The 20,069-nt window shown below is 37.1% G+C and overlaps 1 protein-coding gene across 1 annotated transcript in view; it reads right to left on the reverse strand.

The window, feature by feature from the left end:
• The window catches only part of LOC149806648 (ciliary microtubule-associated protein 2-like), a 45,710-nt gene extending 26,117 nt beyond the window's left edge, over positions 1-19,593 (reverse strand). The window contains exons 1-3 of the mRNA XM_089956143.1: positions 19,398-19,593; positions 12,790-12,877; positions 7,455-7,625 (exon numbers count right to left, since the gene is read on the reverse strand). Coding sequence (XP_089812269.1) covers positions 7,455-7,625; positions 12,790-12,877; positions 19,398-19,447 — 309 coding nt within the window. The 5' untranslated portion in view covers positions 19,448-19,593. The remainder of the gene's footprint in view (positions 1-7,454; positions 7,626-12,789; positions 12,878-19,397) is intronic.
• Positions 19,594-20,069: the final 476 nt, after the last annotated feature.

The raw sequence follows: 20,069 nt of genomic DNA on the forward strand, positions 1-20,069 counted from the left end.
ATCCCATTGTTTGAACCCCCTACTGATTTTAAAACGAAAGGCATCAAGGATATGAAAAATGCACAAAACTTATTCGATTCTTTCATTGATTTATGAGTTCTAATATGATTGTTGCTAGGGGGTCCCAAACATTGTCAACTTCTTGGCATTACGAACCAAACAGGAGTTTCTTTGCCAACACAGTCACCATATTTGCATGTGCGAATGATGTGATGTAGTTCACCATCTTTGATCATCTCAATAATTTTGTACATTTTGCAGTTGTATCTCTATGAACACATGTATACAGAGTTCCTCCTATTTACATGCATTTGTTCAATTTGTACATTTTGCAGTTGTATCTCTATGAACACAGGTATACAAGAGTTCCTCCTATTTACATGCATTTGTTCAGTTTGTTTTACAAATATTATAACTACGCATTTCAAAAACTACATGCAGATGACACAGTTTTTCTGAAATGGACTATTCAAGAAACCAGAAATGGACAGCAAGCACCAACAAGTCCACAGTGTTATGGATCCCTTAGCAATAATCAGGTTAGAAATCAAAAATCAATGAATAAAATGACTAAGTCAGTTCATTTTTTTATATCCTTGATGCTTTTCTTTTTTAAAATTGATAAGGGGTTACAAACAAACAACAGGGTGTGCGAATACTATAGCACCAATTTTGAATTCTGGATCACAAGTTTGGGTTCTACAGAAAGCAAATGACACTGAAGCTGCACATATGTCATTCTGTGAATAGACAATAGAAATGCTCTTATATACAATGAATTTGATAGAATGCCAATGCAAGAAGTAAGTTGTAGTAACATTTTCAAGTACAGAATTAAGTTATTAAAGATGATTGGTGATTTATTCCCAAAACAATAATAGAATCTATAACTGATATGGGGCAAACACTTTGAATCCACAGTTTTCATATGTAATGGGAGAAGTTTGGGTCAGTCAAGTGGTGGGTATTGAGAACCTCTTTCTTATTATATTTAAACAACATTGTAAACAGTAAATATAGGTAGGTTTAAAAATGTCCCTTTTGTTAAAAGACGATGCCCTTTTTGTGTAAATATAAATAGGTTTTTAAAATGTCCCATTTGTTCAAAGGCTATGCCTTTTTTGTGTAAATATAGATATGTTTAAAAATATCCCTTTTGTTGAAAGACTATGCCCTTGAAGGCTGCATTGTTGAAGGTAGTCAGTTGTCTTTTGTAACTTGGTAAGAATTTTGTTAGTCTTTTTTTAGTAATGAGAGAAAGTGATTAGGAAGCAGGAGACACTTTAGCTGATAATCAACTTCAGCCAAGTTTCTATTACTATCAAGGTATTAAATTTGATTAAAATTCAAAGATAAAGGGGTTGTTATCCAAAAATTCAAGTGAGTGGGCCTGATGGTCATGGGCCATAGCTTCTCTAAATGATGTGGCATAATGTGGACAATCAAACTCAGTTGTGACATCATCAATAACAAGCTGGTTATAAAATCTGTCTGAAATCGAAATATAACTAGGTAGTTATTGTATGGAAATTAGAGTGGGAATGTCTGACAATCGAGGGCTTTAAAATTAGCTGGTACAGAAAGCTAACACGAAAACTCATCCAATGTCTTATAAAACAAGCTGCACACCAAACTTGGTTGAAATCTAAAAATATTTAAAACAGACCTTTGCACAAATGAAACTGTAGGGGTCTGACAACCAGGAGCTAGAAATGTGCCAAAATAAATGTTGCAAAATGCTGACAATGTAACACAGTATGAATGAAACAAAACTTGGCTAAGAAATCATCAATATCAAGCTGCATACCAAATTTGGTTGAAATCCAATGATAATTGCTCTTTATGGTAGCTATTGTGCAGAAAAAAAGTGGTATGACGATAAATCAGGAGTTATATCTACACAAGGCTATTATGTAGAATACAACTTACAGCTGAACTCTACAAAGGTCTCATCAATATAAAGATGCATACCAAATTTGGTTCAAATAATTAAGGGAATTACTGAGCAGAAACTGAAGTGGAAAGTAGGAAGATGGAAGGATAGGCATAAGGACAAAATGAATGAAGGCTTAAAGACCAAATTTAATATCACCAATTTCCATTTGTTGTTTTATAAAAAGCAGGAAATAAAAATATCTCGTCTGTGATGCTATCTTCAGACCCATCAGGAATATTTATGAGAAAGAGCACATAGTTCTTTTTTTAATCAAACTTTGTCATATTCAACAAGTAAAAAAATAATTATTTTAAAAACATGTCAACATTTAGCTGCATTCCTTTTCACAGACCTTAAAAACTGCATAGGAGTTTGATTACATGTTTCTATATGTGAGATGGGTTGACCATGTTTTCTATGACTTGACTACTTTACTTGCCAACAGTAGGTGTATGTAGACAATGTAAATGTTCATGATTGAGAGTGTGTAGTGGCATAGAATCAATGGTTAGTCTTCACTGACCATAAAAAAACCAAGACAGTATTGCATTATATTGTTGAAACTACAGACATCTAAACCACCACATCTGAAATGTACTTAAGAGCCAAGATTTAATCAGGAGTCTTAAACAATAACAATATATCTTCTTGTTGTTGTTGTGGGGTTTAATGCCATTTTTCAGCACACAATAGGCTATACATGGTGGCCAGTATTAATGGTGGAGGAAGAACCCGGTAAAACCTCAGAAAGAACCACCGACCCATGAGAAGCTACTGGCGAGCTTTCTCACATACCGACATTGGCTGAATCTGAGACTTGAACCAGCTCTGACAGAGGTGAGATGGCAGTGATCCGTAATGGAGAGCGCTTTAGACCACTCGGCCACTCGGGGCCCCAACAATATATCTTGAACTGAAAGACAGCTGTTTGAGGAAAATACCAGTCCATTAAGAACAGATCACTGATGTGCTTATCAATTTTTATTTTATTTATGTGATATTGAGAAACCATAATTTGGGGTGGGTGGGTGTAGAACAGATAGCCTCAAAACAGGACTTACTGTAGGTACATTAGTGTTTAGGCCAAGTAAATAATTTGGAAATTGGATCTAAGTACCTAAACATAAACCCCTAATTATGGATCCCATCTGGACATAATTTGAATTTTAGGAGTCCAATTGATACAGAAGCACTTGAGAGTTAGTTACAAAGCCATGTGCATAATCTGCAAAACAGCCATCTGTTATAATATTTGTCATGGACATGCAACTCATAATTAAAGAAACTGAAAGGGTGACAAAAGGGCCATAAGCACTGTCAAGGATAGGCTAACCAAAGTAAATTCGTGTACCACTGACAGACATGTCGTTACAAGATGGTTGTTGACAGCACTAGAGGAGACTATATCATTGGCCTGCATGATGTTTAAACAAAGTAAATCCAGGAGCTTGGTGATCTAAAGAACTGGACAAGAGAAGGGATGCTAAAGATTGACAGATCAAGACTTCCTGGGAAATTGAAAGCATGGATGTACCAGAATGGACTACTGCCTAGAATGGTCTGGCAATTCATGCTGTATGAGATAGCAATGACAACTGTGGAGAGCTCAGAGAGATAAATCAACAAATATCTTCACAGATGGTTTGGAATTACATGATCATTTAAAGGAGCTGGGCTCTACACCAGGTCTACCACTGACATCAGTGGTGTTAGGCATGGGTGCATATGATGTTGAAGCATTCACAGAACAAGATCTATTCTGCAGGCATTGAAGTTAGAACTGGTAGAAAGTGGGAACAGACTAATCTGGAAGACAATGCCTGGAAACACTGGTCTCACCCAGTACTGGAAGTAAGCCAACCCAGCTATGAGAAGGTCAATCATCCAGAAAAAGCTACAGAAAGTTGAGAAATAGAGTTGACAACCAAAGATTGTCCAATTAGGAAACCAAAGAGCATGGACTAGGTGGTCTTAAAAAGGAAGCTAACATGGTCCAATATCTGGAATGATGAGCCTCTATGGATCTGGTTTTTGCCAAGATTAGTGTATGATCTTTTGCCATCTCCAAGAAACCTGCACAGATAGGACCTCATTGAGGATTCTGTGTACACCATCTGTGGTAAAAGAGGTAGCCTAGAGCACATGCCTAATTTCTCTAATACAAAACTTCTACAGTTGGAGGCATGACAGGGTCTTCTGAGAGTTAGCAGACATCTTGGAGAGGCAGAGAAAAAAGGAAAGACCAGCATCAATCATCAGGCCAAGATTTTTCATCTTTGTAAAAGATGGAGAAACCAGTAACACCTCATCAGAGGAGGGGAATCTTCAATGAAGCAGAGTTGTGAACTTGGTACATGTGTGGAGATCGTCAAAAGAAACTGTATTTCTAGGAAATTTTCCTGAAGTCCATAAGTCCTTATGTAGCAATTTGGTCAGAGACTAGGAAGAAGCTGATGGCCATTGAGTTGACTGTACCTTTGGAGAAGAGGTGTGATGAGGCTCACAACAGAAAATATAACCAAGTATGCAGAACTGATGGAGGCATGCAAGAGCAGGGATAGAGTACTTGAGTGTTGTACAGGTCATGGAGGCATGCAAGATCAGAGATTGAGTACTTGTCTGTTGTTGTACAGGTCATGGGGGCATGCAAGAGCAGGGATGGAGTACTTGTTTGCTGTTCTACAGGTCATGGAGGCATGCAAGAGCAGGGATAAAGTACTTGAAGTACTTGTTTGATGTTGTACAGGTCATGGAGGCATGCAAGAGCAGAGATGGAGTACTTGGTTGTTGTTCTACAGGTTATGGTAGCATCCAAAATTTTCATCTAAATAGACCACACTTTTTTTTTACCATGATGAGACGTGTTATGCTCTATGTCCATTCAATAGTCTTAAAATACTTTATGTCTGAAACAAATTAGTTACTTTTAGCTAAATTTAATGAAGCTAACCTGAAAATTCACTGAGCTACAGATGTGGTTATCATTCACCATGCTGTGTGGAACAAACTATAGCACACTATACCAAGTAAAGGTAAAATTTACACCTCATATACTTGTATGAAATGAGAACAAGATCTGAATCTATCTGATTTAAATTTACTATTACATCAGGAAATGAAAATATCATAAAATGTGAGAAATTGCAAATTTATAGTATTATTTCCACATTTTATCATCAAGACACCATGCTGACAGTGAATCTTAATTCACTCCTTTAAATGTACCAATCTCTTCAAAAAATATACAACTTTCCCTGGCTCCAAGTCAAAACTTCTGTCTGGACATAGTGTTCCAGACAAGTGCAACTGCTGTGTAATGACTGTTTATTACTACAAGACAATGAGCTATGTTGAGTTACTGACTTGTTTTGTCTACGAAAAAGTCTATGCTAACATTTACAATTTCTACCTTTAAGAATCAATCAGTGTAAACATAATGATTGGTTTGGCCTCAGCAGTTAATGGGTGAAAGTTTGGCTAGGAAGTTTAGTTTGTTGAAGTCTGCTTGGAAGGGAAGCAATACCAACTAAACTGAAGACAAAATGTGTGAGTACTAGTTGTTAACTTGATTAATATTAACAGTCTGTGAACAAATTATTGACTTTAATTAATTTCCCAAAAGATAGTATCCATTAATATTCAATCCACTGGGTGAATATTTGTGTAGTACAATGGACATTGTATCAATGAAAAATTTGTCAACCAACCAGAATCTGTACCTATGGACCCTCACTTACGCCAGACTCTATGCCTATGGACCCTCACTTATGCCAGACTCTATGCCTATGGACCCTCACTTATGCCAGACTCTATGCCTATGGACCCTCACTTATGCCAGACTCTATGCCTATGGACCATCACTTATGCAAGACTCTATGCCTATGGACCCTCACTTATGCAAGACTCTATGCCTATGGACCCTCACTTATGCAAGACTCTATGCCTATGGGCCCTCACTTATGCAAGACTATGCCTATGGACCCTGATTTATGCAAGACTCTATGCCTATGGACCATCACTTATGCAAGACTCTTTGCCTATAGACCCTGACTTTTGCAAGACTCTATGCCTACAGACCCTCACTTATGTCAGAATATATGCCTATGGGCCCTCACTTTTGCAAGACTATGCCTATTGACCATCACTTATGCAAGACTCTATGCCCATGGCCCCTCACTTATGCCAGACTCTATGCCTATGGACCCTCACTTATGCAAGACTCTATGCCTATGGACCCTCATTTATGCAAGACTCTATGCTTATGGACCCTCACTTATGCAAGACTCTATGCCTATGGACCCTCACTTATGCAAGACTCTATGCCTATGGACCCTCATTTATGCAAGACTCTATGCTTATGGACCCTCACTTATGCAAGACTCTATGCCTATTGCCCCTCACTTATGCCAGACTCTATGCCTATGGGCCCTCACTTATGCAAGACTCTATGCCTATGGCCCCTCACTTATGCCAGACTCTATGCCTATGGACCATCACTTATGCAAGACTCTATGCCTATAGACCCTGACTTTTGCAAGACTCTATGCCTACAGACCCTCACTTATGTCAGAATATATGCCTATGGACCCTCACTTTTTCAAGACTCTATGCCTATTGACCATCACTTATGCAAGACTCTATGCCTATGGACCCTGACTTTTGCAAGACTCTTTCTATGAACCCTCACTTATGCAAGACTCTATGCCTATAGACCCTGACTTTGCAAGACTCTATGCCTACGGACCCTCACTTTTGCAAGACTCTATGCCTACAGACCCTCACTTATGTCAGAATATATGCCTATGGACCCTCACTTATGCAAGACTCTATGCCTATGAACCCTCACTTATGCAAGACTCTATGCCTATGGACCATCACTTATGCAAGACTCTATGCCTATGAACCCTCACTTATGCAAGACTCTATGCCTATGGACCATCACTTATGCAAGACTATGCCAATGGACCCTCACTTATGCAAGACTCTATGCCTATGAACCCTCACTTATGCAAGAGTCTATGCCTATGGACCTCACTTTTTCAAGACTCTATGCCTATGGACCCTCACTTTTGCAAGACTCTATGCCTATGAACCCTCACTTATGCAAGACTCTAAGCCTATAAACCCACACTTATGCAATACTCTATGCCTATGGACCCTCACTTATGCAAGACTCTATGCCTAAGGACCCTCACTTATGCAAGACTATGCTCTTTTCATAGATGGTTACCATATAAGCACTTGGTAAGAAGAAAATGTGATAAGAAACAGATTAATAGTGAGGTTATCAAAAGTTTCTGACTGCTTTTTTTAATAACAATTTATAGGATTAATTAAAGTATTGGAAAGTTGTTGGTAACATTAACATTAGCTCTAATTGATGCACTAATTTCTAAGGTACTGCCCATAGTCACTGATATGTAATGAGCAGGTTATCATGGCTAAAATAAAACATAGCTCTAAATGGATCAACTATCACAAAATCATTAGAATGTTGATCTCATTTAAACTTTATTACCAGCATTCTTTTCATCTCCCATTGTTCTTTGTGAAGTAGATGTGGTAAGGCTGCCATTCGTTCCATCTCATATGCCCGTGCCCATCCTGGACCATTGGCTCTCTCATCCACAGTCTTCTTACTGAACCCTCCATGGTCCACCTGGTATGAACCTGGACCCATGCGACGTACCTGAAATTAATAGCATAAGATGACTGACATAGCTCAGATGAATGAAGTTGTAGTTGTTGTAGGGTTTAACGCCATTTTTCAGCACAAGATAGGGTATACATGGTAGCCAGTATAAAAGGTGGAGGAAGAACCCAGTAAAACTCCAGAAAGAATCACTGACCCATGAGAAGCTACTGGCAATCTTTCTCACATATCCACATTGGCCAAATCTAAGACTCGATCCCATGTAGACAGAGTGAGATGGCAGTGATCCATAACAGTGAGCACTTTAGACCACTAGGTCACTTGGAGCCCCCCAATGAATGAAGAATGTTAGCCAAAGAATTAGCGTCACTGTAATTTTGAAGACGAAAAAATACGGTAAAGAGATGTGTAATTTATGCATCTTTTTTAATCTCTTTTTTTACTACTAAAACAAATTCCTAAATTTATCACCTCAGCTGTAATGATGTTAATACAGCCCTATAATATCACTAAACATCACCCATGACCTTGACCTGACCTTAAAATCACTTCATTCTTCTGCTGTGTGACAAATTTGGGAACAATAGAGACATTGTTTTATTGTTGGAATTTCAGTCTTGAGTTTGGAACACTCATTACTAAAATTAGCATTTGACTCTTTGGTGCAGAACTGAAAGCACATGTTTCCAACACAAGCAGGTCCAGAAAATGCCACGGTTCATATCCTTTCCTCTACATAGAAGATGACACCCAGGTTTCATCTATACTGATAAATATAGGTTTGATCATAAGCATTCAAAACTTTTAATTTATTGAATTTTTAATATCATGGTGTTTGCATTGGTTTACTATGGAAACTGAATTAGTATTGTGAGTCCTATAGACAGCCACAGCAATACAGTGACACATATGCAAGTACAATTAACCTCACTATAAATGCAATCATATGGTTCTATTTGTGGACAACAAGCAAAATTAATACCTTTTGTAAACCAAAGAGTGACTTTCAGTGGGATATTAAACACATATTCAGATATATGAAATATTGCCAAGAAGGGTTGTTGTTGTTGTTGCTGTAGGGTTTAACACCATTTTTCAGCACATGATTGGCTATACATGGCGGCCAGTATTAATGGTGGAGGAAGAACCTGGGAAAACCCCGGAAAGAACCACCGACCCACGAGAAGCTACTGACAAGCTTTCTCACATACCCACATTGGCCGAATCCGAGACTCGAACCCACACAGACAGAGGTGAGATGGCAGTGATCCGTAACGGAGAGCGCTTTAGACCACTCGGCCACTCAGGGCCCCGAAGGGGGAGGGGAGGGAACAGTGTGTAGATTTGACTATGTTAGGTGGAATGTTTTGCACTTTGGTCTATATCTAAGCAATATATATATATATATATATATATATATATATATATATATATATATATATATATATATATATATATATATATATAAAATGTATACAATTTACCATTTATATAGTAATTACGGTAAGCAATATGATATTTCCAAGTTTTATTTTGAAACATAATGTTTCCGATATGATCACTTAGGTCTCTTCCACCATGCTTAATGGTGATGACCTCTCATGACTTTGCATCCCACTAATTCCTTTCAGTGAATGTTATGAAAGTTCACATTTTGCATTTAAATGGACTTATGCCTACCTTGCTTTAGTTTTAAATTATATGTCTTCTGGGAGGTATTTTAGGTAATTCTTGTCATTTGAATCTCTTTTTCTTTAATAATACATGTACATATAGATGGTGACCTTGACCTTTAACTAATTAATTAAATAATATGACAAGACTGGTAATATATTTCAGCATTAAATTGAAGAACAATAGATGGTGATATTTAAAAAGATGATTCTTATTAGACAGTTTTATTTTAGCATTTTTTCTGATTTTCTTAAAGCTCAAATTTTAAATGTTGCCTGAAATGCACCATTGCTCTTTAGGTGAACATGAACTTACAATATAATTTAATATTTACTAATATAATCTTTGACAAGCAGAACTATGCACATTGCTTACTTATGTATTGAACTACTATTCCTAGGGCTGTCAAGAATATCAAAGGTGGATATTGGACACATGGTACTAATGATATTGAAAAATGGGAACCAGCCTGGAAATGGGTGAACATAAAATAGAGTATATATGGATTTGGCTGACCAGGATTGGTTAATAATGTAAGTTATGTTTTAGGAAAAAGAATCTTTTGAGAGCTTATCCTAGTTGTAAGTGACAAAAAAATAGAGACACTGCTTCATTGATGGAATTTCAGTCCTTTAACAGTCTTGAGTTTGGAACACATATTACTAAAATTAGCACTGGACTCTTTGGTGCAGAATTGAAAGCACATGTTTCCAACACATGCAGGTCCAGAAAATGATGTGGCTCTTATCCTTTCCAATACAAAGCAGCTGACATCCAGGTTTCATCTACACTGACAAATATAGGTTTGATCATGAGCATTCAAAAATTTTAATTTATTGAATTTTTAATATCGTAGTGTTTGCATAGGTTTACTACGGGAACTGAATTAGTACTGTGAGTCCTCAAAGTGCAAACCATCCATATACAGGTCTGTAATGTAGAAAACAATTAAATGCTACTGCGAGGCTACCATTTTTCTTCTTTCAGTCACACTGAGCTGGACCTTTGAGCTATTGACCCCCAATCGATAGGCTTCTTTTTTGTCCCAAGTGCAAGTCATTCACAAATTCTGGTCGAGGACTGTGATGTACAAGGTCTGGTCTAGGACTGTAATGTACAAATTCTGGTCTAGGACTGTAATGTACAAACACTGTTATTGTGCAGATGTACAAACACTGTTGGGACCCCGAGTGGCCAAGTGGTCTAATGCGCTCACCGTTACGGATCACTGCCATCTCACCTCTGTCTGCGTCGGTTCGAGTCTCGGATTCAGCTAATGTGGTTATGTGAGAAAGCTTGCCAGTAGCTTCTCGTGGGTCGGTGGTTCTTTCCGGGGGTTTTCCAGGTTCTTCCTCCACCATTAATACTGGCCGCCATGTATAGCCTATCTTGTGCTGAAAAATGGCGTTAAGCCCTACAACAACAACAAACACTGTTATTATGCATATGTAAAAACACTGTTATTGTGCAGATGTACAAACACTGTTATTGTGCAGATGTACAAACACTGTTATTATGCATATGTACAAACACTGTTATTGTGCAGATGTACAAACAGTTATTGTGCAGATGTACAAACACTGTTATTATGCATATGTACAAACACTGTTATTGTGCAGATGTACAAACACTGTTAATGTGCAGCAACTATTTTTATTCTTCAATGACATGACCTTCTGACCAAAATAAATAGCCTACTTCCTTACCCAAAGTGAAATCCATTCAAAAAGTTTGGAAACTATATATGGCAGAGAATTCTAATATTCGTGCAGAAAAATAATTGATGAATGCACACGTATATATAACAAAGGAGACATTATCATCAAATACCCAAAACTGCATGACCACCATTGTATAACCTTGTTTGATGCAGTGGGTAAAATGTTTTTTTAATAACTAGATATTGATGAAAGACTGTCATTGCTCGGTTGCATTATAGTCACTAAGCTGATCTAGAAGGAAAGTACCTACCTAAAATCAGATTGAGTTTTGTTAATATTAAATAATGTTACAGGTGCTTTTTTTTAACACTTAACAGCAACTCAGCTGTACAATTTATTGTACGCTTGCATATTTTTAAAGCAGGATTTATTATCTTTAGGGAATTTGTGCAATCACTCATTCTGAAGAGAAAAAAAAACAGTGCATAATATGCTCTGCCTCATGGTAGGCCAATAAATAGCTAAAAACTGATGACAGACAAACAGATGGATATTGTTACATTTTACTACAATTGTCAAAGGAGAGACCAAAAGAATTAAGGCAAATATCAGAAAAAGACAGTAACTAACATGGATGGATGGATGAAGGAATGGCCTTAGCAAATGCAGGGCCCAATTTGGATCATTTTCGCAGGGCTCCCTGGATTTATGCATGGGGTCCCCTGTGAGCACTGCACTTGGAAATAAACTTTTCAACAAGTTTATATAATACTGAGCTTACAATTTTCTTCCATTGCTTTAAAATTACTTCTCTCTATAGATATATTTTTTTTAATTTACTAATGCGCAGGTCCCTTGTGAGTGCATGGCCCAACTGGGCACATCAGTCCAATCGGCCTAAGGCCAGCTTTGGATGGATGGATACATACATGCATACATGCATACATACATGCATCCATGCATGCATGCATACATACATACATACATACATACATACATACATACATACATACATACATTCAAGCAGGATGACACATAGAAAATCAGAGCTTTCCAATAAAATTTTCCTAAATAAACTAATGAACGAAGTCAAGAAGACCTATATCCATAGATTCTAGTTAACTGAACTCCCATAAAAAAACAGATTAAAGTCAATCAACAATAAATTTTGAATTCCAAATACTCAAAAATCTACACATCAAGATTTAGCCTTATGCAGTGTTTCACCTGCAAAGTGTGAAGATATGACACATCTGACTTGCAATAATTTAAAAAGTACTCTCAAGACAGGTTTTCATGTACTAACATCAATGCTACCACAATTCTTGTCACTGGAAAAGCATTACCTTCCAACTACTAAATGCTGTTGTTATGCTATTTCTGTCACAACCATCCTCACACGATGAGGGTGAATAATCCTCTTTGCCAACATGGAAAAGAGTGAAGTCCCTTGACTAACAATAATGAATAGAAGCCAGTGTCAAGGAAAATCAGTTGCAATACACAATATTCTTCAGATGAAAGGGAATTAAGACGAAGGACTACAATTATTTGGCTGGACCATATAAAGTGTGAAGCAAATATACAAAAAAAAACTATTTTTATGCAACAGGTGAAATAAGTTAAAACTAACATAATTTTCTGCAATTTTTGTACCCTCTAATTTTCTATACATATTGATCCATGTAATCAAAATATTTTACCTGATTTTATACAAAGAATATTTTTACCTAATTTCATTCTCTTAATTCAAACATTTGTCTTGCTTAACAATGAGTTAAAAGTGATACCTAAGTCTTTGAATATACAACTATTTGTACCTCTGAAGATATTAGCTAAAATTGACAGAAAAAAACAGCACTCACCAACTCATCAGTGGATCTCTTGTCATATGGAATTTCTGTAAAAGTACCTGGTACTTTCTGCTTTGGATGGACTCCTGCAACATCAAACCTACAAAAGAAACAGAGGGAGAAAAAAACAATGTTTAGTATAATAATGATGAATCATGCCAGGGTAAGAGTATGTTTTATTTATTTCTTGTTTTAAAAAACATTATAAAAGTCATCAAATCAAAAACACAATTTTTTTACTCTTTGTATGCTCTTCTTGTTGCAATGAGTTTTCACTAATAAGAACTTAAAAGATAATGTAAGTTTCAGTATAGTGTTAGGGATCAGAAGAAGATTTTTTTTTAACTGTAAGTTTTAAGAAAAGATCTTTATATTATAGTTGCAAAGTAAAACCTGTCTTGAAACACCACTGTTATGAGACTACCTGTCTTCAGAGTTCTCAAGACATATATTTATTCATTATATAGTGTTATGACCAGTCATAAGAGTCCATCTGTCTTAAAAGAAAATATTTAGGGGGCAGAAGGAGTGGTCTTTTAAAACATGCTTTCGTGTACCATAAACAAAAACAAATTTAAATATGTACATTTTTTCACTACATGTATTAAGCCTTTCCTTAAACTAATACACTGCTGTTGCATTGACCGCATAATCTCTTACACCTTTCCAAAAAACATTGGTTAATGAAAAGGAATAGCTTTTAAAATTCCAAACCATCACATCACAGCCAAAGGCAGTTTAGGTCACACCCAGGTAGGGGGAGGAAAGGCTGTTTAATATGCACAAGTTGTATGCAATTCACAACTCCCACTACTTAAAGATTGTGTAATGGTGATAAATGTTTAAGGGGAGGATGGGCAATAGATTTTATATTATGGTCCCCTCTTTGTGACATATGAAAATTGGCTTTTCAGTTTTGTTGTTAGGTATCTTTGCTGATTTTGTAAATAGTTCCCAAAGCTTGCCTGTTAAGTGATAGAGATCACACTAGCTTAGTGTTTGTCTAATTGCACTCTAAAATGGAGAAACGATCTGATAAGGACAGAAGTAGACTGGTGCTTGTTCCTAAGGGAACGATTTTGTTATAGGCCTAAGAAGCAAGGTTAATGACTTTGTGATCTTGAAAAAGATTGTAATATGTCACTGTCAGAAAAAGTTAAAGGCAGGACATAAAAATCTGAGAAAATCTAGATGTTAGGTCAGTATAAGAGAGTCCATGGTAATATCTAGACTGGGTTGCATGCTACACAATTTGGTGGCAGTGCTGGGATTATTTTTTTGTAAAGTAGCTGCAAACGCTGGAAAATTTTAAGAATAAATGAAAACGGCTTAATCACAGACCGTCTCGTCAATGCTGGATGCACAAGAAAGAATCATAAAATTTGGCAGCTGGAATAGAAAGTACACGTGTGACTCTAGGAATTGAACATCAAATGGACTCAAGAAGAGAAAAGGGCTTTATCTAGCAGTGAGTCTCCGGGGTCAGGCCCAACAGCTACTGAGATCTGGAACTCCAGATTATGACAGGCTCATGAATTCGCTAGAAAGAAGGTTCACACCAAAAACCCAAACAGAAATTTACAGAGTACAACTAAAAAGTCGCCTGAGAAGGGAACATGAAATACTCCCAGAATTGGGACAAGCAATACTCCAACTCACTTCCCAAGCGTATCCCAAGGTGCCAGAAGAATTACTCGAAACACTGTCAAGTAAGCACGCCCTAAAACCCTTTATGTTGAGCAATTCAGACTGGAGTAGAAATCGAAGCCTTTAATAAAGCCAAACTTCAGCGAAAGGATTTGGGAAGATATGCACGAACTGTGAAAATGTCTGATGCCGGGTTAAGTGATATCCAGGAACTTAAGAGAGAAGTTACAGACCTCAAGATGTTACTAAAGGATTTGAAAGCAAAATCTTCAGGGAAAACAGAACGAAGAGAAGATCTGGTTACAAATGTGGAGAAATAGAGCATTTCAAAAGAAACTGTACAAAAATTAAGCCCAAACTGTCGGAAAACTAGCGTCGGCCCACCCCAAAGGCCAGGGGTGGGACCATTATTCTAGGCCTAGAAATATAACTGGTCAGGCAAGGATGGAAGATGCTGGGATGTACCTTCTGGGATCTGGACATGGAATGGGTGTCAACTTCTTAATAGACACAGGTGCTACAGTTATCATGATAGCAAAGGATGTCTACGAGAGGATGGCACTGGAATATCAACCTCAGTTACATGAGATTACTGGGAATGTTCTGTGTGCAGACAGGAAACCGTTAGAAGTAATCGGAAAAGAAAAGTTTACCTTGAGAGAGAAATGTCATGAGCACTGCTTTATCGTTGCAACAATGGACATGACAGCAGAAGGAGTGTTAGGATTGGATTTCCTAGAAAAGTTGGAAGCCAAATTGATTTTGTGAATCAGTTTGATGACTGGGGACACCATTTTGTAAAATGATGAGATCAAATCAAATTCGATGGAATGCACTAGAATTGTGTTATCAGAGACAATATCGATCCCTGCAAGGCACGAAATGATCATTCCATGTAAATTACAAGCAGTAGGGAATAACCACTCGTACGGTTCAACTGGGACTGTGGAACCAGAAGAATGATTTATTGAAAATAAGCAACTTCTGGTGGGAAAAGTACTTATTAGGGCTACATACAATGATGTCATTCCTCTAAGGGTCATGAATGTTACTTACGAAACAAAAGTTGTCCATGCTGAAACTATTATGGGTCTTTATGTACCGGTAGATGACAATGATGTTGATGATATTTCTGGAGATTTATTGGCTCAAGTGGAAATGATCAAAATGCCTGAACACCTTAAAAGTTATCTCAAGAAGTGAAAAAGAGTCTTAAAACGGCCCAATGCAAGAAAGTTGACCAAAAAACTTTGATGTACTTTCTCCGGTTTATTTGCTCATCCAAAAGATGACCTTGGCAGAACCAATCAAATATGTCACAAGATAAATACAAGGGATGCAAGACCAGTAAAACAACTGCTACAAAGAATCCTGATTCACGCAAGAGATGAAATTGAAGACCATGTTGAGAGTATGTTAACACAAGGCATTATAGAGCCATCATTAAGCCACTGGACTTTGCCCATAGTGCTGGTGTGTAAGAAGGATGGAACTACTCCTTTTTGTGTAGACTATAGAGCAGTCAATCAAATGACTGTGAAGGACACTTATCCTCTACACGTATAGACGACTCACTGGATCGACTTTCCGGTGTATCTTGGTTTTCTACCCTTGATTTAATGAGTGGATATTGGCAAGTAGAAATGGAAGAGCAAGATAAACCCAAAACAACTTTTGTAACACCAAATAGATTGAATCAGTTTTGTGTAATGCCTTTTGGATTATACAAGTCAGGTTCCACCTCTGAAAGGCTGATGGAGACTACTGTAGCAGGTTTACAATGGAAAACGTGTCTGATATATCTGGATGACATAATTATTTTTGGTAAAACTTTCAACGAGGAGCTAAGCCATCTACATCAAGTTCTCACTCGATTGCAACAGGCAGGCCTTAAATTTAAACCCTCCAAATGTCACTTGTTTGCACACAAAGTGGCATTCTTAGGGCATATAGTGTCTGAAGAGAGAATTAAACTGACCCTGAAAAAAATCGAGGCAGTGAAATCTTGGACTACACTAACAAATATGTTTACATAAATTGACAGAGTCAGGGAGGGTGTTTAAATGGACTAAGTAGTGTGGAGAAGCATTTGAAATGTTAATAGCTAAGTTAACAACAGCAACCAATACTCACATGACAAAACAATTCATTTTGGATACTGATCTTAGTGAAAATGGAATCAGTGCAGTAATTTCCCAGGTTCACAAAGGTCGTGAAAAATCATGGCATACGGAAGTAGGACAACGTAAAAAATCAGAGCAATCCTATTGAGTGACACGGAAAGATTTACTTGCAATAGTGTAATTTGTGTAACATTTCAAGCCATACTTGTATGGGAAATGATTTCTCATTCGGACTGATCACAGTGCATTGCGTTAGCTCATGACGTTAAAGAACCCAGAAGGTCAATTGGCCAGATGCTGGCTCAGTATGACTTTGAAACCCTACACCAACCAGGTTTGCATCATAGAAATGCCGATGCATTATCAAGAAAGCCATGATGACAATGCGGGAGACAAAGGAATGTTAAAAACACAGGAAAAGATGATTAGAAAACCACACTACAAACAGTTGATGTGAGTATTTTATGTTCCAAAAATCATAATAACGGTATGTATACATTGGCAGATACGGCATCAAAGCTATTGGAATATCAGCATGGCAATAATGACCTATCCATAGTTAAACAGTGGGTAACTGTTGGCATAAGACCATGCTGGAATGAAGAATCAGGCCAAAGCAATGAAGTTAAAAGTTTATGGGCTCAATGGGATCAACTTGAGTTTCACAATGGAGATACCAAACATCTGATGGTAAAGCGGGACGTCATCAAGCAGTTGTCCCCTAAGAACTCTGGAAAAGTGTATTGAAATTTTCTCATGATAGTAAAACTTGAGGCCACAATGGGATTTTAAAAACCCTTAATAAAATCAGGTAAGGATATTATTGGCTTGGACTACAGCATGATGTTAGGGACTGGTGTAGTACATGTGAAGTATGTGCAAGAAAAAAGTCCCCAGACAAGATGAGAAGAGCCCTGATGCAACTCTGCCAGTCAGGAAGTCCAATGGATAGAATAGCATTGGATATTATGGGACTGTTGTCAGAAACTTCACTTGGAAATAAATATATTCTAGTAATTGGAGACTATTTTACTAAATGGGCAGAGGCATTTGCATTGCCTTATCAGGATGCCATTGCCATAGCCAGTGTACTTGTTGAAGAGATAATCTGCAGATTTGGCATGCCTTGTCAAATTCATTTGGATAGAGGGACACAATTCAAATCTGAAATTTTCCAAGAAATGTGAAGATTACTGGGTATCGAAAAGACAAGGACAACTGCTTACCACCCACAGAGCAATGGAATGGTTGCAAGGTTCAACAGAACGCTCAATGTGATGCTTTCTGCATATTTAAATGAACATCAGGATAACTGGGGATGAACACTTGCCATATTTAACAATAGCATATCATGCAGCTGTCCAAGAGTCTACAAATTTCACTCCAAATTTCTTGATGCTGGGTAAGTGGTGACCATTCCACTTGATATTCAATTTGGATGGTCACCTGATACATATTTTCTCTAAATACCTGGGTTGAAAACCTTTCATAGACAATGCGTTTAGCTCATCAAAATTTGCAAGGAATCACCTTAACCAAAGTATATTATGCCAGAAGAGATTCTACAACAGTCAACTGAAATGGGAACATTTTAAACAAGGTGATTTGGTTTGGGAAAACAGGACTGTCAAGTAAATCGCAGTCTTGGTGGAAGGAACCATTTCAAGTTGCTAAATGACTCAGTGATGTGACATACAGCATAAAGTGTGGATATAGAGACAAATTGCAAGTGATTCATGTGAGTACAGAATGAAATCCTGTAAAGTCAGAGATAACAATGATAATGGAGATATGCATTAAAGTGATGATGATATCGATGAGCATGACAATGCTAGGTACAATAATCGTGATGATCCATCCAGAATTAAGGATCTATCTTGGCCATACCCAATGGAAAGTAGTGTGTTGGAACACCCATTACCAACAACCCAGAGTGGATGCCAAAGTTGATGCCTGAGCTGGTGAAAAGAATATACATTTTTGAGAGAAACTTTAATTCCAAACTTTGTATGAATTATGGAAATTTAAAAAGTAAAAACTGTGCTGAAAGTGAAAACCATTAAACTAAAATAGGACTAATCTGAAACATTCGGCTGGATGTGCAGTGTGTGATTGTTAAAAAAAAAAGGAACCTTAATCGCAACGATTTTTCTTTAATAACATCTAGTCATATTGAATATATTTTTAAGCTTTAAAAAAGAATCTAATTACATTGTCGTTTTAGTGTGAGGACACGCTTATTCAGAGGCATGGGTAATTTGTAGCATGGTATCTTTGCTAACTTTGTAAATAGTTCCCAAAGAAAGCCTGTAAAGTGATAGAGATCACACTAGGTCGGTGTTTGTCTAATGGCGTGGTAAAATGGAGAAACGATCTGATAAGGACAGAGGCTGGCTGTTGCGTGTTTTTTAGTGAAAGATATTGTTATATGCTTAAGAAGCAAGTTTAATGACCCTGTGATCTTGGAAAAGATTGTAACATGTCACAGTCAGGAAAAGTTATAGGGAGGAGAGAAAAATCTAGATTTAGACAGCGATGCATGCTATATTTTCACGATATGTTTAACTTTACCTATTTCTATCTATTTTTAAATGAATGACGTTCACATGGCATAGAGTTCCATATTTACATTTTTATGCCATCACCAAAAATAAAATACGAGTTTTTAGTGAAACAAAAAGTCGCGAATGTCTTTACATGAGGTTAGGAAACGTAGCATTAGTTGCTCGATTAAAAGAGTAGAAAATAATTTGCAAATTTATCTTTATGGCATATTCAATAAATATCGTGCAAACAATCGCTGGACTACTACTGTAAAGGTAGTCACGCATCAACATAATTACCGCTTACCTTGCAGTCTGTGTTCCAAATGGCGCACCAATGAACTTTTTTGCTGCCATTGTATTGATTTCTTTTTTTAAATCCAACCAATACCAACAATCAATTTCTCCGAATAATTTCAAGTCATTTCTTCATTTATGATCATCTGAAAGTTGACAAATCCCATATGCAATGAGCCCGCGAACAGTTGTCACTCTGATGGGTCACATGGCAACACGAAGCCAAGCCTCGTTATGGATACTTCGCCTAAACGGTGATCCTCGGTCTTTTCTATTGCTAGATAGCAGACATCAACCTCGGATGTGCTAAAGGTGTCGCTCTACAGTTTTGTATTTTGCATAGAAAAACATTTCCAAAAATTTCCTCGCTGGTTATATTAGCCATTTAAAAATGACCTTGTATATCTTACGTATTGTTCAAAGAATTTTTCATTCCCTTAATTTTAGTGCATAATTGAATTTGTATGAGTTATAGAGTATACATCTTGGTCTTACTTCAGATCTGCATCTATAAAAAAGCTAGCTCCGCTTGGTCATTTCACTTCCTGGACTTCAGAGGACAATTGTGAATTTTTTAAAATATTTTTTATATATTTTTTAAATTACATTTAATGTATTTGGTAATTCATTAATTGCACTTTCAAAAGCTGGTATTGTCTAATCGGTGAAATTCGTTTCCGTA

Source organism: Sinohyriopsis cumingii, chromosome 1 (genome assembly GCF_028554795.1).
Source record: "Sinohyriopsis cumingii isolate HCF-2022 chromosome 1, ASM2855479v2, whole genome shotgun sequence".
Taxonomy (NCBI): Eukaryota; Metazoa; Mollusca; class Bivalvia; order Unionida; family Unionidae; genus Sinohyriopsis; species Sinohyriopsis cumingii.